Source organism: Marmota marmota, unplaced genomic scaffold, assembly GCF_001458135.2.
Source record: "Marmota marmota marmota unplaced genomic scaffold, marMar, whole genome shotgun sequence".
Lineage (NCBI taxonomy): Eukaryota > Metazoa > Chordata > Mammalia > Rodentia > Sciuridae > Marmota > Marmota marmota.
Window position 1 is genome coordinate 27,224,183 of NW_026000019.1, and position 23,818 is coordinate 27,248,000.

Below are 23,818 nucleotides of genomic sequence, written 5' to 3' on the forward strand. Positions count from 1 at the left end.
AAATAAAAACATTGTGTCCATCTACAACTAAAAAAAAAAAAAAAAAAAAAAAAAGCAATAAGGCTGGCCATCTATAGTGGTGCACTCCTGTAATCCTAGTGACTCAGGAGGCTGAGGCAAGAGGATTCAAGTTCAAGGCCAGTCTCTGCACCTCAGCAACTTGGAAGACCTTGTCTCAGAATTTTAAAAAAAGAAGTATCATAACAAAGAAAATAATAATAATAATCTCCACAGACTTAGAGACTTACTTTCTGACATAGAGCTGAGGACTTAGGTGAGCTCGGAGGCAATGACGGCCAACATGTCTGCAAGATAAGAGAATCAAGAATCATACATATTTAAAGGTCAATTTTAATATATCAGCATCCCATTTTTTTACTATATTAGACTTGGGGGAAGAAGGCTAGAATAAAAATAAGATGAAGGCCGAGGATGCAACTCAGCAGTACAGCAGACTTAGCAGGCAGAGGACTCTGGGTTCCCATCCCCAGAACCAAAAAATAAGATGAAAACAAAGTCATTATCAGTGTCCCTATTTTCTAGTTCAAATACTACAAATTCTAAGTAACTTAAGAATGATTAGAAGTATTACCTATAAATGCAAAATAAAATTTAACTTTTTCAAAATAAGAATTTAAAAAAGAAGAAAAAAAAGGCAATTAACACCAACAGACTAGGAATGACTATTTTGCAGATGTAGGTTGGAATCTATGGCGTGCTCTGTCAGTGCTACTGTTTCCCAGACAAATAACAAAACATAAGGTAAAAGAATAGTCAGAGCTGGACCAGCTGTGATGGTGCACACAAGTAATCCCAATGACTTAAAAGGCTGAGATAGGAGGATTCCCAGTTCCAGGCCAGGCTCAGCAGTTTATCAAGACTCTCTCAAAATAAGAAATAAAAAGGACTGAGGATGTGGCTCAGTGGTAGAGTGCCTCTCGGTTTAATCCCCAATAATGCAAAAAATAATAACAATCAGAGTTGATAATATTCAACAGAATACAGAAAGTGATTTTTTTAAAGATAGGTCTCATAGGAGGCAACACTTAAAAGACAGGGATTAAAAACATAAAGGGCGGGGCTGGGGATGTGGCTCAAGCGGTAGCGCGCTCGCTTGGCATGCGTGCGGCCCGGGTTCGATCCTCAGCACCACATATAGACAAAGATGTTGTGTCCGCCAAATATTAAAAAATAAAAAAAAATATTAAAAAAAATATTAAAAAAAAAACATAAAGGGCAGGGGCTAGGGTTGTAGCTCAGAGGTACTGTGCTTGCCTAGCATGGGAGAGGCACTGGGTTCGATCCTCAGCTACCACATAAAAATAAAGGTATTGTGTCCACCTGTAACTAAAAAATGAATTTAAAAAACATAAAGGGCAGTACAAAACAGAACAGAACAGTAAGCCACAGGCAACATCAAGCACACAGTTTAGCTATAGTGGAGATATGTTGCAAATGAATGAACTAAAATTTGAAGAAGGGATTCATAGAATGAGGGTCCTAATAGTAAGCTAGGTCATTTCAGGAATTAATACAAAGTTCCAGACAACCTGGATGAACTTCAAGTCAAAAAGTCATTTAAAAAAAAAAAAAAAAAAGCCTCTCATATAGTAGTGCAAAAAATATGGGAACACAAAAATAAAATTTTACCACTACCACAAAAAGGTAAAATTTTACCACTCCCACTTTAAAAGGACATGTAAATTCCCTACCTAAAAAGTTGCTATTTTTGAAGTATGTACTTTAGTGCCAGACTGTTTTTTAAGTCAAAAACTAACATGTGACCAGACATTTTATATAAGAAAAATGTGACCCAAAATTTACAAAGCATTATAAAAAACACAAAACCATTATACCTTTTAGTCACATCAATACATCAAATCTGTACAAAAGTATTTCAGAAAGTGATCACAATGAGTGAAGTTCTAGAAGTAAAAATTAAAAATATGTTGCTCTTCAAAAGTTTATTGTGTGCCAGGTTTGGTGGCACAAGCCTATAGTCCCAGCAATTTGGGAGGCTAAGGCAAGAGGATTGCAAGTTCAAGGTCAGCCTCAGCAACTCAGTGAGCCCACAGGCAACTTAGCAAGACCATCTCAATCTTTTAAAAAAAATTTAAAAAGAGGGACTGGGAATACGGCCCAGTGATGAAATATCCCTAGTTCAACCCCCAGTATCCCCCTCAAAAAAGGGGAAAGAAGTTTATTATGCATCTACTACATGCAAGACACTATGGGGATTAATAGAGCTCATGATGTTCCTCATGCCACTGACACTAGATCCACAAACATTTCAAGGTCTATGTTTTATAACAGTACACTTAAAGGGCCCACTACTTGAAGGGAAAAATCCAACCAATACTTCCTTCTTTGGTTCTTCCCTCTTCCCTGCTTTGGAGGCAAGAGGTGAATACAGACATTGTGTACCCAATGCTCCCAGAAAGAAGTGGGAACAAATCTCTTTAAATCAACTGAATTGTCTATGAAGTTGCAGGGCATGCATTCCTCACACCAGGCTAGGCCTAGTCAGCCAGCTACCCAGTAAGAGTTTGCAGATGTGGGTTGGAATCTATGGCGTGCTCTGTCTAGTGCTATTGTTTCTCAGACAAATATCAATGCAAGATTTCCACAAGGCCCTTACAGAATTGAGTTGCACAAACTTCATAACCTTATTTAAAATATGACAAAAGTAGATATCTATCCTTGTGTTTCATGTGAAACCAGGAACTTTGAAAAGACTTTCTTTCTCCACCCATGAATGGTGCTTAAAATATTAGCACTAGAAAGTAACAAAACTTCATATTATCTTTAAGTCAGAACCTATAATTTCTACTAAGTATTGTCCCTTTCTAAACATACTATACAAAAAATGTAATCATTAATTGGATCATTGTTGGTTTGTTGTTTTTTGATACCAGGGATTGAACAGCTTTTCCACTAAACTAATTCCCCAGTACTTTTATTTTTTATATTCAGACAGGCTCTTGCTAAGTTGCTAAGGGTCTCACTAAATTGTTGAGACTGGTCTTTAATTTTCAATCCTCCTGCCTCAGCTTCCCCAGTCACTGGAATTATAAAAGTCAAATAATTTTTGAAACTCTTCTCTGGATTGGGGCAACAACAATACTAGAAAAAGAACACTGCAAAGTAAAAATGATAGTCTTAGATCTGTAACTTGAGTTGTGTAATTTGAGTAAGTTACTAAACTTCAACCTTTTAATTTATAAAATGGGATTGATAATATCTACCCTTATTGATTGTTGGGAGAATTACATAAGAAAATGTACAAGAGCCATGAACAGTAGTACATGCCTATAATCTCTCAACTGGGCTGGGCTGAACACTGGGAATATGAGGGAGGCTGAGGCAGGAGGCACACAAGTTCAAAGATAGTCTCAGCAACTTAGCAAGACCCTGTCTCAAAATTTAAAAATAATAATAAAAAAAAAACGGGGGGGAGCTGTGGATACAGCTCAGTTGGTAGAGTACTTGCCTTGCATGCACAAGGCCATGGGTTCAATTCCCATCACCATAAATAAATAAATAAATAACATTTTTTTAAAAACTGGGGATGTGGCTCAGTGGTTAAACGCCCACAGGGTCAATCCCCAACGCAAAAGAAAATTAAAAAAAAAAAAAGAGGAAGAAAACATACAGGAAAGCATTCTCTGAACTATAATACACCATTTATGTGTAAGAGATCAGTTCGTTGGTCTCCCTAAGAAGAACTTCATTGGTCTTTAGAATTCTTATCACATTTTCTTCAAAACATTCAGTGATGATAAAAACACTCATTTGGGAAAAAAAAAAAAAAAAAAGGTTATTCAAAGCCATGTCTGTGATCAAACTGAAGACCATTTTTAATTCAAAACAAGACATGACTGCAATATAATGAGCTTCTTTTATATGATTTATAAACTTGATTTGATGGCATTGAAAAGGTCTTATAAACATCTGCATTTGCAATAATAAAATAGATACATATAATCTTAAATGAAATGAACAATTTATTTTTTTGGTACGAGTGATTGAACCCAGGGCATTTTTACTACTGAGCTATATCCCCAGGTCTCTTTTAATTTTGAGACAGGGTCGTGCTAAGTTGTTGAGGCTGGCCTCTAACTTGCAATCCTCCTGCCTCAGCCCAGCTTCGGGAATCACTGGGGTCATAGGTGTGCATCTGACACTAACTCCCAAGCTATAACATAAGTCATCTTTGACTTCTCCTTTTCTGTCACCACCTATATATATGCATGGCATCATCCAATTCTACCATTACTATTTAGAAAATTTCATTCCAGTCCATTACTTTAGTCCATATCTTCTTTATATATTTCTCCCCAGAACTGTAACAGGAGCTTCTGAACTGACCTACCTAGCAACAGTCTCTTCCCTATCATTCAACTTCACCAACATGAATGTACTGAAAAATAAAGTTACTCTCATTCTTACATCCACTACTTGCATTGCTATATAAGAGTCAAAGTGTGGGCAAACTCTCCAGACCTACCCTCTCACAAATTCCCATCAGTCCCCTATACTTCTGACACACTGAACATTACATTATGCCCAGACAGAACAAGCCTCCTTATGACTACACGTCTTTGCTCATGCTCTTCTAATTGGAACTCCTTACAGCCTCTTTTTTTTTTTTTTAATATTTATTTTTTAGCTTTAGGTGGACAATATCTTTATTTTATTTTTATGTGGTGCTGAGGATCGAACCCAGTGTCTCACGCATGCTAGGCAAGCACGCTATTACTTGAGCCACATCCCCAGCCCTCCTTACAGCCTCTTAAACTCATCCATCAAAACCCAACTCCTAGATGGCAAGATCAAGTCACTTCTTCAGCCTTGCTCTATCAGCCAGGCTCTCATACATGTTTCTATCATCATTTGCTATGTTGTTTAATGATTCATCTATTTATCTCTCCTTCTAGACTTTGAGCTCCCCAAGGGCAAGACTGAAATTCCTGACATTGATAGCACCTATAATAACTGAGAACTAATTTTTTTCTTTTTCCCCTAGTGCTGGGGATCACACCCAGGGCCTCACACTTGCTAGGCAAGCACCCTACCACTGTGCTACATATATTGGCCAGACAGTTGAATCACAGTGACTGTGCTTAAGTGGCATAAACATTATTAGATGGAAGCCCAGCTGTCTCTATCTATCTCCTTCTTGGCCTTGGAAAGTCATTCCTTGAGTGTCAATGGAATTCGCGTTACTCAGCTGTGAACAGCTCTGGCTGGTCCCTGGACTGTTTAGGGAATATACAAAATATGAAGCACTATTCAAAGGCTATGAAATATAATATTCTTTTTTGGAGGGGAAACTGGGGATTGAAATCAGGGGCACTGAACCACATCCCCAGCCCTATTTTCATATTTTATTTAGAGACAGGGTCTCACTGAGTTGTTTAGTGCCTCGCTTTTGATGAGGTTGGCTTTGCACTTTTGATCCTCCTTCCTCCGTCTCCTGAGCCACTGGGATTACAGGTGTGCGCCACCATGCATAGCTACAATATTCTTATAACTAATAATTTTTAATTAGCCAAGCATCAAAAATTTTTAACTGGAGCCAAGAGTGGGAGTGCACTCATATAATCCCAACAACTTAAAAGACTGAGGCAGGACGCTCTCAAAATAAAAAATAAAAAGGACTGAATCCGATACAGTGGAGCACGTCTGTAATCCTAGCAACCCAGGCAGGAGTAACTGGAACCCAAATTCAAGATCAACCTCAGCAACTTAGTGAAACCATAGGGTCTCTAAGACCCTAAAGACTTAGAGATCCTGCCTCAAAATAAACATAAAAAAGGACTGGGGATGTGGCTCAGTGGTTAAGCAACCTTGGGTTCAATCCTGATACCAAAAAATAGAGTAAAAATAAAAAAGACTGGAGATGTAGCACAGTAGTAAAGCATCCCTGGGTTCAATCCTCAGTACAAAGAAAGAAAATTATTTAAGAGGGAGAAGGGAAGAGTTTAGGGAGATGGTGGTAACGGATTGAAAATTTCACTTACATACAAATAAGCTCTAGAGCTCTCTTGAAAACATGGTAATTTTCTATTTAAATTTTAAAAATGTATAAACTTCAACTGATACATAAAAAAATTGCACATATTAATGGAAGTACTACAGAATACCTTTATACATGTCTATATTGTTCAGTGTTTAAAGTGGTGATTTACAGTTAATAACAATGTATTATACACTTGAAAACTGCAGCTGGGCATGGTGGCACATCCAGCTACTCAAGGGGCTGAAGCAGGAGGATCAGTTTAAGACCAGCTCTGGCAAGTTACTGAGGCCCTGTCTCCAAATAAATTTTTTTAAAAAAGGGTTGGGGATGTAACTTAGTGGTAGGGCACCCCTGAGTTCAATCCCAGGTACCAAAAAAAGAAAAGAAAAAAAATTGCTTAGAGCCAGCACGGTGGCATACAACTGTAATCCCAGCAACTCAGGAAGCTGAGGCAGGAGGATTTTGAGATGAGATTAAGCTTCAGTAACTCAGTGAGACCCTGTCTCTAAATAAAATATAAAAAGGTCTAGGGATGTGGCTCCGTGGTTAAACGCCTCTGGGTCCAGTCCCTGGTACCCCCCACCCTCTGCCCCAAACTCCTTAGAGTAGATTTCAAGTATGACACACATACACATACACACAAGTACATGGGTACTATATATGTTGACTAGCTATATTTAGCACAATGTATACATATTTTAGAACATCAAATTGTACACCATAAATATACACAATTTTTATTCATCAAGTGAAAATACACATTTTGTGAAATTTATTATTTCTCCTAAGTGGGCTCAAGTTATTACTATTTTCAACTCACAAATGAAGAAACTACAATCATAGAACTAAGGACCCTGACTTGTCCAAAATAAGTGAAAAGCAACCCTTAGAATTTCTTAAAAGATACCTTCCTTTGAGATTAAAATCAGTATACTATAAACAGTATCAAATTCCTCTAGTTGAAATGGTATTAGGATGGAATCTTCTATGGGGGAAAAACAGTTTTAATTCACTATTTCTCCATCCAATAAATAAATAAAAGCCCTTGTGAGAAATAGAAAAGTGCCCTTCCATAAGAGCTTAAGGTTACCACTAATGAAAAAGAAGTGTATTTCTTGGCATTGAATCCTAGTATGGACAGAACAGTGCTACACAACATAAAATGACACTGTCTGGATACACTTTAATGAATATGGTTACAGGGGATTACCTGCAGGACCCTCAGCAGATACCAAAACCCATGGATGCCTATATCCCTTCTATAAAATCATGAGGTGATTGCATATATCCTACGTACATTCACCTTATTATTATTTTTTTTAATCTTTTGGTACTGGGGATTGAACACTGGGGTGCTTTACCACTGAGTTACATCCCCAGCAATGCCCACTCCCCCCTCTTTTTCAGATAAAATCTCACTAAATTGCTGAGGCTGGTCTGGAATTAGTGATCCTTCTGCCTGAGCCTCCTGAGTTCCTGGGATTGCAGGCATTAGCCAACAAATACAGCTATTCCTATATACTTTAATCATCTCTAGACTATTCAGAATGGCCAATATAATGTGAATGCTGTGTGAATAGTTGTTACATTGTATTATTTAAGGAACCACAAAGAAAAAAAATACATAGTGCAGTCCAGGTACAACAATCATAGTTGAAGACTGCACAGTATGTAAACAGAAAGTGTAGCAATTAACTCTGAAATAGTAAGTTCTGTAGAGAGGAGAGACTGAGGATCTATGAAATGCTGGGAGGCTAACGCAGTATGCCTAAACACTACTTCATTTATGTGGACTCAGCATAATGCTTGGCAGGCAGCAAATTCAAGTAACTTCTTGTAACTTTCTGGAATTTGTTTTTCAAGTATTTGAACCCATGGAGACAAAACCCAAGGATAATAAGGGGTGACTGTAATGACCCTCAGCTTCTAATCACTAATCCTGAAGCTCATCAAATGAACTGTTTAGAACAAATACGATCATTTCAAGCTAAATGTTAACTCCTCCAAAAGCTCCTAACATCTACTAAAGTATGATATCAAAATCCAAAGCCATTCAATTATGATTAAGTCAACTGGAAAAAAGGAAGGAGCTCCAGCAAGACTGGCCTCGGCATATCTGAGAGAAAAGACACATACGAAGATAAAAGGCAAAGAGAAAATAAAGGATTAAAATAACTGATCTCAACTCCCAAGAGGAATAATTTCGTCACAGAGAAAAACTAAACAAAATCCCCTATTTTTATATTGCCTGACTGAAGTGGAAAGAGAAATGAGAAGACATTTGGGGAAATCGGGAATTGAAATCTCAACAGCATTTAAGCTAACCTTCCATAACAAATAGTTTCCAAAAATAGGGCTGGCACAAAATTATACTGGGATTTGTACCAGGAATATCCACAGGCGCTAGAGGCTAAGGACTAGAAAGTCTTGGGAGTAGAAAATGAGACCTAAACAGTGGAGAGTTCTAAATGGAAGAAAATCTAGGATATTACTACCGATAGTGAATTGACCTTTTAGAGAAAAGCTGGGATCATCGCCCTTTAACCCCAAGTAAAAAGATAAACTAAAAACGAACTCCCTAGGGTGCAGCAGAGGACCTCTCGTTGTTATTGCTAATCGCCGGCCTCGTAGCGGTCCAGGCTTCTTCCATCCTCTGCTACGGGCCTGTCGGGAACCTGGACAGTCACCCATTGCCAGCAACCGCTGGTGTCTGCAGAAGTTAGAAGCAAAAGTAAGAACACCAAGATCTCTCCCTCCGCCCCGAGGCCCAATCCCTAAATAAGATCTCGAAATTGTAAAACTCATGGTCAGCTGAGTTAGAATATTTTCTGGTCTCGGCTCTGGGTTTTGGGGTCACGAGAGTAATCTGGGGGAGAAGCACTAAAGCAGGGGAAAGTAGAAAAGGCAAGAACCGCGCCACTCCTCAGTACGGAGTTAAGTGACCTCAAAGCCCTACCGAGCTGCACCCAAGCGGCTGGGGGAGGGGGGGTGTCTCTAGGATCCCGGAGCGGTGGCCTCCACACCCACGGGTCATTTCCCAGCCCAGGCACAGGGTAAAGCGCTGTCAGCCAAACGTTAAGGATCCGTTCTGGTCTCCCAAGGGTCGCGGACACCGACTCCCAACCCCCGCGCTAAAGTCACCTCAACAAGAGCACAGCCATCTTGGGTTCCGGTCTGGACGGAAGTGACGCAAGCGGCGGGGCGTCTGAGCTGGGGCGGGGGTGAAGCCCGGAAGAGTCGTCACGTGATGACACCGAGTTCTTTAAAAGGCTTCGCGCCTCTGCTCTAGGTTCTGCGCTTTTGGTGGCAGATGTTCGGAAATAGTTTGTTCTCCCCCTCTTCCTAACGGTTTTTGCCAGGACTGCAGCAGAGATTCCGCTGGGTTTAGAATCTGTCACCCGCGTATGTGTTCATTTTTTTTTTTTAATCTCCCTTCCAATCAGCAAGAATTGCCCACAGTCTTCACTGAGTCGGAGTTTGACTCCACCTCCCTCCCTGGCCAGCCTAAAAATATCAGAGTTGGTTGGCTGAGACAACGGGGAAAAAGATACTTTGGGCTTCTTCTCATTCTAATCTTTTGGTCAGATAGATACACAGGTTGAGACCCACTCAGGGGAATGTGAGATGGGTCCACGAGAGGACCTTGCAGTCACCTCAACAAGATGAGGAACCCAAGAATGGGGAACGTCTAATCAGGCCTCAGGATTCCTAGGCTTGAGCTGCTGCCTGAGCTAGGCGCCCACCAGCCAAAGACAACGCTCCCTTGTTCCTTGTTTCAGTGCTGTGTGGGCAACACCCACCATCAGAAGAACCTGAGATATGGGGGAGAACCTGCTTTGATTTATACATACTGCATATAAACAGTTTTGAGGAACCCAAGCGTGGTGATCAATTTCAGAGAACTCACGACTGGAGAGAGAAAAAAAATCAAGTGAGAAAGGAATAAAACAATGCAAAAGTTCTTGGCCCTTTTGTGGGGAAAGGGAAACGAGGCGGGAGTGGAGGTCACAGCCCAGAAGAACTCCTATTCTACAATAAAACATGTTCAGTCACATTAATATTCAGATCTCATTTATATTTAGCACTCCCGAATTTTTACTTTCAGGATTTAAATAGCACAAATTCATTTACTTCTGAACCAAATGCTATTTTTGCATTTCTATAATGCTAGACAAAAAAAAATAATAATAAAGCATTATTATAGATTTTTTAGGATTGGAAGGGACCTTAAAGACTCTATAATCCAACCTTCTACCAAGGACAAAAATCGCTTCTGAAGCATCCCTAACAGCTGATCTTCTAGACTGCTGGAACTTGTCCTGTGGTAGTAAACAGCTTAATCATTACAAAGTTGTTCTGCTATTGAACTTCCAGTCGTTGATCCTCCTATTGAACTTTCAGTCATTGATACTCCTTTGGCCTTCTGGAGTATCACATTAGCAAATAAATGAAGACCTCACTTAGCCTGTTGTTGTTGTTGTTGTTTGGGTTTTTTTGGTTTTTTTTTTTTTTTTGAGGGGGGGTTATTTTCTTTTTGCTTGTGTGTTTGTTTGTTTGTTTTTTGTACTGGGGATTGAACAGAGAAGCATTTAATTGCTGAGCCACATCCCCAACCCTTTTTATTTTTTATTTTGAGACAGAGTCTTGCTAAGTTGCTTAGGTCTTCACTAAGTTGCTGAGACTGGTTTTGAACCACTGGGCTAGCTTTACTTAGCTTTTTAAGAAATTTCATTTAATATGTATGACCTGTTGAGTTTCTGCCACAGTCTCTGAAAACTACTACAGGGGACTCAAAGACACAGACATATATTGTCCTCAACAAATTTATAACCTTAGCAAGATCCCTGAAGAAATACAACAAAGAAAGTGGTCAACACACAAAACAGGTATAACTAAAAGTGGTGACTAGATAGGAAGAAAGTGATTGTTTATAGCTGGGAGAGGTAAGAATTGCAACATTTGTTGATGATGATTTTACCTGTGCAGTTTAGGACTGGGGTTGTAGCTCAGTGGTAGAGCACTTGCCTAGCACAGGTGAGGCACTGAGTTCAACCTTCAGTACCACATAAAAATATATAAATAAAGGTATTGTGTCCATCTATACCTAAAAATATTTTAAAAGGTCTTTTACTTATTTATTATTTATGTAGGTATTGAGGTGCTTTACTACTGAGCTACATCCCCAGTCCTTTTTATTCTTAATTTTGAAACAGGATTTCCCTAAGTTGCTGAGGCTGGCCTCAGACTTGCAATCCTCCTGCCTCAGCCTCCTGAGTCACCAAGTCCTATTCCCATCCCTAATTCCACCCCAAAATCTTAAAGAGATGGGTAAAATGCATCAGATTAAATTCACCCTCTTTGAGCTATCATTAAAGGCTCCTTAGGAAAAGGCTTCAACTTTTCTGTTCAGACTTATTTTCCCTTCAAGTTCCCCCAAATTAAAGTGGATGGCTCAAGATCTTCCCTAAGTATCCCTAGTACGTCACAAACCTGTCCAGCTCACACACGCACAAAAATGCATGCACAAAACACATTTTCTCACATTCTTGTACTTAATTTTGTTGTTCTATCTATCTGGTTACTCTCTCTGCTGTTTCCTTATTTTCAAAATGTCACTCATCCTTCAAGGTTGATCTATATCTAACATTACCTCTTAGACCTGAGTGCCTCTTCCTCTGAACTTCATTTATTAAATGCAGTTTATTTTTGTGTTTAATCTCCCACATGACTTAACCTTCATAATGTTGTAGCTGTGTGGGTGCTCTGTTGTATTCCCAGCTCTTTGTTCATTACTAAAGCAAGCATCATGGTTTATTGTAATTGGTTGTTGATGGGTTTGTTTTCTGATCCTCTCTCCCTCTTCCTCCAAACTAAATTTTGAACTTGCAGGAGGGACGTAATTTTTATTCCTCTTTCTATTGCCTGCATTTCCATACTTTACATATAGCATTCAGTACAATTTTGTTGTCTTGCTCTAAATTGAAATGAACTTAAACTGCAGCATAAGTCATCAAAGAACTTCTTAACAAAGAGGGAAAGGTCTAGGATTTCTTCCCTTGAAATTTCTCAGTCAAGTTTCTCTCTGGAAAGAATCTCCCAGGATGCAGGAACATTGTGGGGTGAGGGAGATTCCCAAAGAACCTGGTCATCTCAAGAAATCTATAATGCAACCTATCGTAATCAAGATAACAAGAGAGTTGGAGCTGTAGTTCAGTGGTAGAGCACTTGCCTAGCATATGTGAGACACTGGGTTTGATCCACAGCACCACATAAAAATAAATAAATAAAATAAAAGTATTGTGTCCATCTACAACTAAAAATAAATATTTTTAAAAAAATAACAAAAGATATCCTGTTTTCAGAGTTCTCTGGGGGGAAATTGCTTATAGCTTCTAGGACCTCAGGGGCCTCCTGTCAGGCAAGGAGGCTAAGGAGAAATCACATTTCATGGTCTTTGGATTTAGGTTTCTCTGCCTAACTATCTCTCAGAGAAGTGTGTTTGTGTCCCTTTTTCTGTCCCTCTCCTTCACCTCCCTCCCAACATTCCAGCCTGGGGCAGGGGAAGGCCAGAAGACACAAAGCGCTCTGTGTGTGGGGTGGTATGTGTCCCCCCCATCCCTCCACCCAGAGTATACAATGCCCCTTCTGCTCTCTGCACCCTGTCCCCCCACCACCACCTCTCAACTGCACATGCCAGGCCGTAATTGGTTACTGGCTCAGGACAGCCCCCTCATGCTGGGGCCCCAGGGGATTTTAAGCGGGTTCCAGGAACCCCCGCTCAGTTCCTTGTCCCCCACTCTCTTCACCCCACAGATGCTCCGGGCCCTAGCCCCTGCCCCAGCTATGGCTCCTGGGGCTCCCTCATCTAGTCCCAGCCCTATCCTGGCTGTGCTGCTCTTCTCTTCTTTGGGTAAGTGGAACCACCCCAGTCTAGGTACCCTGCAACTCAGCCGGTTTCAGCATCCCCCCACTGCCTTTGTTGTACCCCTTATTGCCAAAAACCAGTAAGCAAAAGCAGGAAGGTAGTATTGTATTCAGAGAAAAATATATATCATTTGGAGGGAGTCAGGAAAGATATTCTGAGAAGGGAGATGGTAAAAGAAAGTTTGAACAGCATTTAGAGTGGGCATGGCTGGACCCAGGTTGGAAACCAGTAACATACCCCTAGAACCATGCTAAGAACCTGATAGGAATTGGTGTTAGAGTTTGGGAAGAAACAGGATCAAACACTGGCTTCTGTTCCCCATTCATCCCCTAATAGGGCAAGAGGTATCCAACTTTAGTTTTCCAGAAGTGAAAAGTCAGGGAGTATAATCTAAGGAGGGAGCCTGAAGTTGTGGCCTCAGCTCCTTACACTTTTTGTTTTCTTGGAGCCTCACATTCTCTCTGTTGCTCCTCATCTATTAAGTGAGTGGATAGAATAGAAGGAAGTTTCTATGAGATCCCAAGATCTTGTCTCTCTAAATCTGTCTTCCTTCATTTGTTGGCCCATCCTTTCCTTGCCCTCTGACAAGTGTTGGATAAGCAAGAGAAAGTCAAAACAGTGGATTGAATGGATCCTTTCCTTCTCCAAACTACCCTGAGTCCTGGTGTCATGGGTGACAGTAGGCAAGCTAGGATGAGGGTGAGGGAGAAGTCAGCAGGGGAGGGACTTAAGTTACAAAGCCCAAGGTTCTCTGCTGTCAGGTCCTTGAATCCTAAACCCAGAACCTAGACTCTTATGCACTATATTGAACTGTTCCAAGTACCCTGAGAAAATATTAAGGATAAGGAGTTAGAGAAGGGAGTGATGAGAGAAATGGGGAAAGGTAATCTTGGAGTACAGGAGGGAGGGCGAGTTCAGTCCCAACGTCTGTCCCACTCATAGAACCATTGAGCTGAACTGAGAAGGGCAATGATTGGTATTATAACAGGAGGAACAGAAGTTAGATCCAAAGAATAACCTCCCTTGTTACCTTATGATTCCCAAGAAGGCTGTAAGAAGGAAGTCCCAGGAGGTGAGTAAATAATATTGATGCTGAGGTGGGAGATTCAGGACAATGGGGGGGTGGGGGCTGTAGAATTCCCCAATATTGGCCAGATAATGGGTCTTTGTTTGGTTGCCTCCTCCTCCTCCCCCCATAGAACAAAAGGGTCTACAGTGGACCCCATCTAGGGCCAGCCCCCACACATAGTCTCCCTGGAATGGCCTTTCTTGTGTGGGTGAGTCTTGCGGGTGGCACTAGGCTAGGCAGCCAAAGAGGAATGAGGATGATTGAACCACAGAGGCTCCCATGCAATGTTATTTGAACTCTGAGCTTGGGATCTTTCTCTGTATCCAACTTCTCCAGAGAAGAGTATGAGTCCTTCCCTCCCTGGCTCCCCAGTCACAAGCAAGTTGTATGGCAACCAGGAATTCAGTAGTGAGGATTGTCATGCCAGGGAAGACCTATATTCTCTAGTTCTCTCCATTTGGTGGGGTGGAGGGGCAAGAAATTTGAGTTTGCTATACTGTAAAATATCATACATCTGTTGAAAATAAGATTGATGTCAAGACAGGTGTAGTGGTGCATGTCTGTAATCCCATCAACTCAGGAGGCCGAGGCAGGAGAACTGCAAATTAGAGGCCAGCCTGGACAATTTAGGGAAACTCTACCTCAAACTGAAAAATAAAAAGGGCAAGGGATGTGGGTTAGTGGTAGAGTACCCTAGGGTTCAATTCCAAGTCAATTCCCACCGGGGGGTGGGGGGGTGGCAGAGAATGTTATGCAATGTATATAAAAAAGCTCCACAAGCAAACTTACCCATTTCTTATAAGTACAATTATATCTTGAGTTTATTGAGTTTGACAACCAGAAAAGCATACACATTAAATTGGTAACTGTGGTTCTCCGAGGGGACTTCAAGAATTGGTTGGAGTGGGTGTGAAAGAAAACTAACTTTATCTGTATTGCTTGGATACTATATAAGAAGAATGCAATTTATATTACCTATATAATTTATAAAAACTTTTAAACTCTGCATCTAAGGGATAACTTAAGACTTGGATACTACCAGGTGTAATGGTGCATTCCTGTAATCCCAGTGACTCAGGAGGCTGAGGCATGAGGATTGCAAGTTTCAGGCCAGCCTCAGCAATTTAGTGAGATCTTGTCTCAAAATTTTACTTGATTAATTAAAAGAACCAGGATATAACTCTAGGTTCTATCCCCAGTACAGAGAGAGAGAGAGAGAGAGAGAGAGAGAGAGAGAGAGAGAGATTTTATCAAAGGGAAAGTGAAACTTGAAAACAGCCCATCTTTTGGAAGTCCCCAAGACAATCTGTTACTACATACTGAGAGCTTGAACAGACATAACATTTACACTCATCAATTCAGTTAGTCCAGAGAGGTTCAGGCCTCAAAATATTATTATTTCTTTGACTCAATCCTTGATTGCACTTTGGTCTCACATCCTCCATAACCTTTACTGGGCCACATGTGTTTCTTATTTCCCCTCTGTGCTTGCAGTGCTGTGCCCTGCCCAGGCCATTGTGGTTTACACAGACAGGGAAGTCTATGGTGCTGTGGGCTCCCGAGTGACCCTGCACTGCTCCTTCTGGTCCAGTGAGTGGGTCTCAGATGACATCTCTTTCACTTGGCGCTACCAGCCTGAAGGGGGCCGAGATGCCATTTCGGTGAGTGCCTGGGGGATACTGGGGTTGGATAATAGAAGGGGTGCCTCAAAAAATCAACAGAAAAGAGAACTTGGGCTAGGGAAGGAAAAATCCTTTATAAGCCATAACCCCAACTTTGGCAAGTAAGTTGCATTTTTGTCACCCTGAGTAGGATGACTGTCTGCATTGTCTTTCCACCCACAGCACTACCCTTTCCAGGCCAGAATTACTGGCCCTACCCCGGGGTGCCAAGCTTTGACAGCTTTGTTCTCACTAGGGTCCTCTTACATGCTTCCCCTCATTCCTCATAGATCTTCCACTATGCCAAAGGACAACCCTATATTGATGAAGTGGGGACCTTCAAAGAGCGTATCCAGTGGGTAGGGGACCCTCGCTGGAAGGATGGCTCCATTGTCATACACAACCTTGACTACAGTGACAACGGCACTTTCACTTGTGATGTCAAAAACCCACCAGACATAGTGGGCAAGACCTCTCAGGTCACACTCTATGTCTTTGAAAAAGGTGCGACAAGGAGTTCAGAAAGGGGAGGGGGGAGACTGATAGACTGGGGAAAGAGGCAAAAAGCCCCACCCAACGATGTTTAGGCTTTGGGAGGGAGAGCAGGAGGCAGCCTTGGTTAGGAGTCCTGTATCCCTAACTTCTGGGAATAGACGTGGGTCAATGGACCAGAGACAGAGGTACCGGTTCATTTCCCCCACTTCTTTTCCCTTCTCTTCCTAGTGCCAACTAGGTACGGGGTCGTGCTAGGAGCTGTGATTGGGGGCGTCCTTGGGGTGGTGCTGTTGCTACTGTTGCTTTTCTACCTGGTTCGGTACTGTTGGCTACGCAGACAAGCGGCCCTGCAGAGGAGGCTCAGGTAAGGGGCGGAGCCCGACTCCCCACCTTTAATCCACTATTTCCCATCTTGGTGGAGACCACTTCAGTGGGTAGGAGGGCCAAAGGAAAGAGAAAGCTGCGAGCCGCTCTGCAAAGGTTTTGGGCGAGACCAAACCCACAGCAACCCCTTTTCCTGCAGTGCCATGGAGAAGGGGAAATTGCACAAGCCTTCCAAGGACTCGTCGAAGCGCGGGCGGCAGGTTAGCGGGACTTGGAACTTGGACAAGCTGGGGAGGAGACCTGGGAGTCGCAGGGCAGCCGTGAGGGGCGGGATGGGAACAGTCAAGCCCCACGGGATTCGTGACTGAGGTGAGCATCCCTCCCCACAGACGCCAGTGCTGTATGCCATGCTGGACCACAGCCGAAGCACCAAAGCTGCCAGTGAAAAGAAGTCTAAAGGGCTGGGGGAGTCTCGCAAGGATAAGAAATAGCGGTTAGCGGGCCGGGCGGGGGATCGGGGGTCAGGGGCAGAGTCCGCTAAAGGTTCTCAGGTGGTGGTCATCGAGATGGAGCTACGAAAGGATGAGCAGAGCTCGGAGCTCCGACCTGCTGTCAAGTCCCCCAGCAGAACCAGCCTCAAGAACGCCCTCAAGAATATGATGGGCCTGGACTCGGACAAGTGATCACCCCTCCAGACCCTGCCAGAGCAGGGGGACCTAGGCTCCTCTTATCCCCCGTCTAGGTGCTTTCCTCCCTTGCTCCTCTGCCCTGCCCTGCCCTGCCCTGCCCTCACCTCCCTTTGAGATGTAAGTTTCATTCTAAAATTCATTCCCAAACACTTGTATCGCCCCCCCCCCTTGCCTGACTTTCTGGGATCCCAGGGACTAATCATACCCCTCACCTGCCCCAAGGGCTGTGTGTTTGGTGTCTGTCCCTCAGGCACTGAGAAGAAAGGGAACTTGATAGCCCCTGCCTCAATTCCAGGCCACCTGTTCTTCCATCCCTTGCACCCTAGCCTGACCCCTCTGGCTCTTTCCTTTCCCGCCCCTCCCTCCCTTCCAACAAGTGACCCAGCTCCATTATCTGTCCTGTTAACACTCAGATCACCCCGATCAGACTCTCCTTCAGGGTTTATTTAGGTTGTTGATTATTTTTTATTTTTTAATCCTTTGTTTGCTTGTTTGTTTACCTGTGCCCATGCTCTGCCCTTACCCCCATGACTGAGGACCGATGACGTCATGTGGCTTTTTCAGGCCCCCAACCCCATTAAACAGAGGGGCCCCTGATCCTCAGACCTCAGCTTGATACTTCCTGATCACTTTGGAGCACTGTTCTAGGACTCAAGAACTTGGAGAAGGATGAGGGGAGAGAGAATGGATCCTCAAAGGTCAGGGGTGGAGGAGGGGGGCAGATGAGCCTTAAGAAATGGCTTTAAACAATCAAATAGAAAGCAGGAAAAAAAAAAAAATGGGAAGTAGGGGGAAAAGGAAGAGGCTGCTCTCCCAGCTATAGGGAATTCTTAGGAATTTTCTACATTCTGTATATTGCTTTTCAAAACTCCAAATGTCTTTAAATGTTTAATAAACACTGACATTTCCAGAAGTTTCTGTCTCCCTCTTGAATTCCTAGTTCTCCTGGGAATAATCCCTGCCCCTTCTCTCATCCCCAACATCCTATGATTCTGCCTCATCAACAGTTTAGTTGTTTAGTTTGGTCTTGTAGTATTGTATAGTGGGAAGAATTCTGAAAAAGCTCACAAGACACATTGGGACGTTCAACAAATACCCCAAAAGCTTGTACTATGTGCTAAGCTGGGTCAGGCTTTGTTTTTACATAAGTGAAAACACACTAACCACGATTCAGATTCTAAAATATCCCAGCCACTCTAGCTGTGTGATCCAGGATTGCATTTCATTTCATTTTATTTTATTTTATTAATATTTATTTTTTAGTTTTTGGCAGACACAACATCTTTGCATTTCATTTTAATTTATCTAACTTTGATAAGCTTGTTTATGCATTTGTCAACAACTAAGATCGTGATATCCACTCTGCTTAATGCCCAAGGATGTTGTGAGAATCCATCCTATATATGGAAATCTTGGTAAATTATAAATTGATATACAACTAAGATATTGAGGATGAGTTCTTTAAAGGTGTTTCTAGCTCTTGCTTAAATAAGTACATTTTATAAACTAGCACAGATCTCTACAAAAACCCACATTTGTTTTGTTGGTAAACTATTTTAGCTATAATATTAATATCTCATTAGCTAGTTTGCTGGTATGTAAATTTAGGTGCATAATTAATATCCTTGAATCTTTAAATGATTGTGAAGACCATATATGCATCATCTTTGCTTTGGGTCAAAAAACAAGGCTCTCAAAAGCCATTTCTTCTCCTTATTAAGACTCAAAAGATGTGATTAACACCAGCTTTGCCAAAAACCCATAGTGCTACTGTTTATTTGGGGGTATCTTTCACTACTTTTATTTTATTTTTAATTTAATTTTTTATACTGTGGATTGAACCCAGAGGTGCTTGACCACCGAACCACATCCCTAGCTCATTTTAGTCTTTATTTTGAGACAGGAATCTCACTAAGTTTCTCAGGGCCTCAATAAATTGAACTCATGATCCTCCTGCCTCAGCCTCCCAAGTGGCTGGTGTTATAGGCATGCACTGCAGCACCCAGCTCTTTTCACTGATTTTAAAAGAAACATTTATCTGAATTAATTCTAATATAAAATGGATTCTGGAGAACTTTTGGTTGGGGGAGGAGAAAACAGTCAAAATCAATAAAGTTAGGAATATCTAAGTTAAAGATTTGTTATTAGTGAAGATACTAAAATGTTCATTATTCATCAAATAGTTGTAGCTGAGTACCCTGTTTGAGTTTCCTGGGCTGTTATGAGAGTCAAATGAAACTTTATGTCAGTTCTGATAAATAGCATAGCCCAGAGTATCACATTTCATTACATTTTTGTTCTAAAAATTATCAGCACCTGCATTTTACCAGCTCAGTTTACCCAATTGTTGAATATTTCTGATTCCATCAGGATTTCTGGTACCCTGGAACAGTATTTTGCAAACTTTCCATTAGGTGTTTTCACAATCATTCCATAGTTTTATGGGCTTATTCAGGACTACTTCCCATTTTCCACAATGTAAACCATATCTTTCTCTCTTCTGCAATGAAGCATTAAGTAGAGCCTAGAATAGTGAGTCACATAAAGGAAAATAGCAATATTACATGGGATAGTTTGAATTCCATCAAATTGCTACTTTTAAACAAATCATTTATGATCCTCAGTGAATCATAAATAACAAAATTTATCTAGGCATGGTGGCATATGCCTGAAATTCTAGCAGCTCTGGAGGCCAAGGCAGGGGGATCCCAGGTTCAAACCAGCTTCAGCAACTTAGCAAGGCCCTGTCTCAAAATAAAAAATAAAAAGGGCTGAAGATGTAGCTCAGTGGTAAAGTGCCCTGGGTTCAATCCCCAGTACCAAATAAAACAAATAAACAAAATATTAATATTAATAATAATAATAATAACATAAATTTGACCAGACATTTGAGTACTTTGAGAATAATTTAAAGCTTTTTAATGTAAATTCAAAATAAAAAGACAAAAATTATAATACAGCTTATGAATATACATAAAAACATTTCAATAAAATATTACCAAATAGAATCCTACAAGTTAATAAAATAATAAATTATGACCATGAAGAATTAATCCTGGGAATGAAAGAATATGTCTATACCACAAGAGGGCTAGGGTGTAGCTCAGTGGTAGCTTAGTATTCACAAGGCTCTGAGTTTGATTTCCAGCACTGGGGGGGAAAAAAAAAAGCATAAAGTAATTTGTGGGCCAGGTGCAGTGGTACATTCCTGTAATGCCAGCTACTCAAGAGACTGAGGCAGGAGAATCATGAGTTCAAGTCCAGCCTGGGCAACTTGATGAGACCCTCTCTTTAAATAAAAAAATAAAAATGCATGGGCAACTTGATGAGACCCTCTCTTTAAATAAAAAAATAAAAATGCAGTGATAGAATGTTCCTGGGTTCAATTCCTAGTACTGAAAAGAAAAAAAAAAAAGAAAGAAAGAAAAAAGGAAATATCATGTAAAACACTACACCTCTTTGTCATTAAAATAGAAAACAAGACAGTTTATTCATTATCTCTAAAAGTACTCAACACCATTTTCAAATAATTTAGTTGACATAATAAGTCAAGAATAAGAAACCTCTCTATATATTAGAAGAAAGAAAAAAACTATCTTTATTTGCAGATAGTTGTATTCCTAGGAAATCCTTAACTAGAAAGTTACTGAACTAATAAGTCAATTTGGTAATATGATTATAAGATAAATGTATTGCAATCTATAATGAGAAATCAAGATAGAGACAGAAATAAGAGAGGAGCCCATTATTGACAATGAAAAGAACAAAAACAATCACAAGGAATATAACTTGTGTGAAGAAAATTATAATATTTAGGCCACACCATGGCCTGGAGTTCCGGAGGGAGAGCCTGCCCTCCCTGTGCCCGGAGATATGCGGTGAGCCACCCTGTGCTTGGGTTCCTTATTCACCAAAGCATGGCTCCACAGCCCAAAATCAAGGTACATATAGGCTTGAGGCTGCCATAGCCATGAAACTGGGATATTGCGGCTTCTATCAAGGGACAACAATAAGGACCTGGTAAGATATCATCAAGGTCCCTGTGGCCTGGCTGCACCAGAGGGTTCTCTACTAGGGGTGCAACAGTTATCCTGTTGCTGAGGTAACAGGGAGTCTTGCATGGGGTTGCCTATCTCTTGTTTCTCCTACTAACAGCCAGCTTCTTATGATTATCCTCTCACTAGTCATATAATCTAATACTTCCATATTCTCACATCCCACCTCCTAAACATCTCAGCCAACCCCTCAGGACCCCCGTCTACCTTTAGAAACTGTAAACCATTACTCAAACCTATTGACTATAAGGTAGAAGATAACCGAACTCATCATTTCTGATTATAGTGACAAAACTGTAAATGTAAAAATAGAAGCTAACTCATATATGGCTGCATATTGGGTACATTGAGTGCTGTAATATTGATCTCTCCCTTAAAAGTGAGCTATTGGTAACCCATAGGAACACTATAAGACAACAGGGCAGAAGCTGTAATACCTCGGATCTACACTGCAAAAGAGGAAGACTCATAGACATCATGAAAAAACAAGGGAGAAAAGTGCCCCAAACAAACCAAGATATACAACAATAGAATGCATAGATAGGGGAGTAGGTTAAATGTCAGAGAAGGAGTTCAGAATATACATAAGTAAAATGATTTGGGAATTAAAGAACAACCTAAGTGAGAAGATACAGGCAAAAGTCGATCACTCCAACAAAAAGAGAACAAATACAAGTTGTAAGAGATTACTTCAAGAAAGAGATAAGAGATACTGAAAAAACAAACAAACAAATCCTTGAAATGAAAGAAACAATAAGCCAATTAAAAAATTCAATAGATAGCATCACCAACAGACTAGATCACTTGGAAATCAGGACCTCAGACAATGAAGACAAAATATATGATCTTGAAAATAAAGTTGATCTCACAGTGAAGACAGTAAAAACCATGAACAGAATACCCAAGAATTATGATACCATCAAAAGACCAAATTTAAGATTTATTGGGATAGAGGAAGGTTCAGAGATTCAAACCAAAGGAATGCACAATCTCTTCAATGAAATAATAGCAGAAAATTTCTCAAGCATGAAGAATGAACTGGAAAATCAAATACAAGAGGCCTATAGGACATGAAATGTACAAAATTACAACAGATCTACACCAAGACACATTATAATGAAAATGTCTAGCATACAGAATAAGGATAGAATTTTAAAGGCTGCAGAGAGAAAAATCAGAGTACCTATAAGGGAAGACCAATTCAGATCTCAGCAGATTTTTCAACCCAGACTCTCAAAGCTAGGAGATCCTGGAACAACATATACCAAGCTCTAAAATATAATGAATGCCAACCAAGTATCTTATATCCAGCAAAATTAAGCTTCAAATTTGATGATGAAATAAAAACATTCCATTATAAACAAAAGCTAAAAGAATTTACAGCAAGAAAGCCTGCACTACAGAACATATTCTTGGCAAAATATTCCACAAGGAAGAAATGAAAAACAACAATGAAAATTTGCAAAGGAAAGAACTACAATAAAGGAAAAGCCAACCAAAGGAGAAACCAAGTCAAGCTAAATATCAAAAATGACTGGTAATACAATTCATGTCTCTTTCAACTCATTTTGATAAATTTTTACACATAAAAATTTTAACTACAATATCATCTTATTTTTCAGATTTTTGTTTATTTTGTATTTTTTTGTTTTCCATTTCTCTTCACAAAGTTACACAAATATGTTCTTTAAAAGTTTTAGCATTTTATATGTTATATTTTAATATATAATTAATCTGGTATGTGTGTATACATTGCCTGTGATATGAGATGAGGTATATTTTACTCTCCTATAATTAAAAATCCATTATTCAAGATTCCAAGATGAAAAAAAGATCAATCAGAATAAAAATTGTTTAATAAGGTATTTATAAAGGTAAGGGCAAGGTCGAGGGAAAAACCAACAAATTTTGTGAAGCACCTTTCCTTCCATAAACTTGGAGAGGTAGGAGGTAAAAGAAGAGAGAGCCATTATGAAAACCTTGTAGGAGAAGGTGACCTAATTGAAGTTATTCCCACCAAAAGCATGAAGAAACCAACCCACAGTCTACTAGAGTCTTACAGGGAGAAATAAAACACCTCGCTCTACTCTTGTATATTCTAAGTTCATCTCTTTGGTGTCCCTTTCTGATGGAATGCAACAAGAAACCACACAACAAGGTGACTTACCATGCAGCCTACAGCATATGTCTCATCAAAAGGTGAAAGATGGAAAAAGGAGCCAATATGACAGCCAGTGGTTACATGAGGCCACTGAGTATTTGAAATGTGTCTAGTCTGAATTGAGGTGTGCTATGTGTTAAATAGACATTAGATTCCAAAGAATTACTAGGACAAAGAAAACGAACATGAACTATCTTACTAACAATTATTTTCTTTGCAAATTATGTTGGTAATCCATTGGGTTAAATGGAACTATATTAAAATTAATTTTTCTATTTGTATAAAAAAAATTAAAGGAGAACAAGGTAACATATTCTGTATCTTGATGGTAGTACTCTATACTATATTTTTTTTATATTTGTATTATCAAAATTTATATAACTATAAAACTAAATAGGCAAATTGTACCATATATAA

General features: G+C 40.3%; 2 protein-coding genes and 1 long non-coding RNA gene across 4 annotated transcripts in view; 2 read left to right on the forward strand and 1 right to left on the reverse strand.

Annotated features, from left to right (window-relative positions):
* Sdhc (succinate dehydrogenase complex subunit C) overlaps positions 1-9,682 on the reverse strand; it is a 42,705-nt gene extending 33,023 nt beyond the window's left edge. The window contains exons 1-2 of one of the 2 annotated variants that reach the window (XM_048810145.1): positions 9,676-9,682; positions 249-305 (exon numbers count right to left, since the gene is read on the reverse strand). Coding sequence is in view for 1 of the 2 variants with exons in the window: in XM_015491934.2 (XP_015347420.1) it covers positions 249-305; positions 9,164-9,183 (77 nt within the window). In the remaining variant the exon portion in view is untranslated. Of the gene's footprint in view, positions 1-248; positions 306-9,163; positions 9,261-9,675 lie in introns of those variants that run through there. The other variant, XM_015491934.2, reaches the window with a different exon arrangement.
* Positions 1-18,098, forward strand: part of LOC107147467 (myelin protein P0) — a 55,987-nt gene extending 37,889 nt beyond the window's left edge. Inside the window, exons 5-10 of the mRNA XM_015491936.2 lie at positions 12,836-12,932; positions 15,511-15,677; positions 15,968-16,181; positions 16,401-16,536; positions 16,696-16,756; positions 16,886-18,098. Coding sequence (XP_015347422.2) covers positions 12,836-12,932; positions 15,511-15,677; positions 15,968-16,181; positions 16,401-16,536; positions 16,696-16,756; positions 16,886-16,987 — 777 coding nt within the window. The 3' untranslated portion in view covers positions 16,988-18,098. The remainder of the gene's footprint in view (positions 1-12,835; positions 12,933-15,510; positions 15,678-15,967; positions 16,182-16,400; positions 16,537-16,695; positions 16,757-16,885) is intronic.
* LOC125618702 lies at positions 8,528-10,487 on the forward strand. The gene is made up of 2 exons (XR_007350101.1): positions 8,528-8,753; positions 9,124-10,487. It is a non-coding gene; the product is annotated as an uncharacterized LOC125618702 (long non-coding RNA).
* Positions 18,099-23,818: the final 5,720 nt, after the last annotated feature.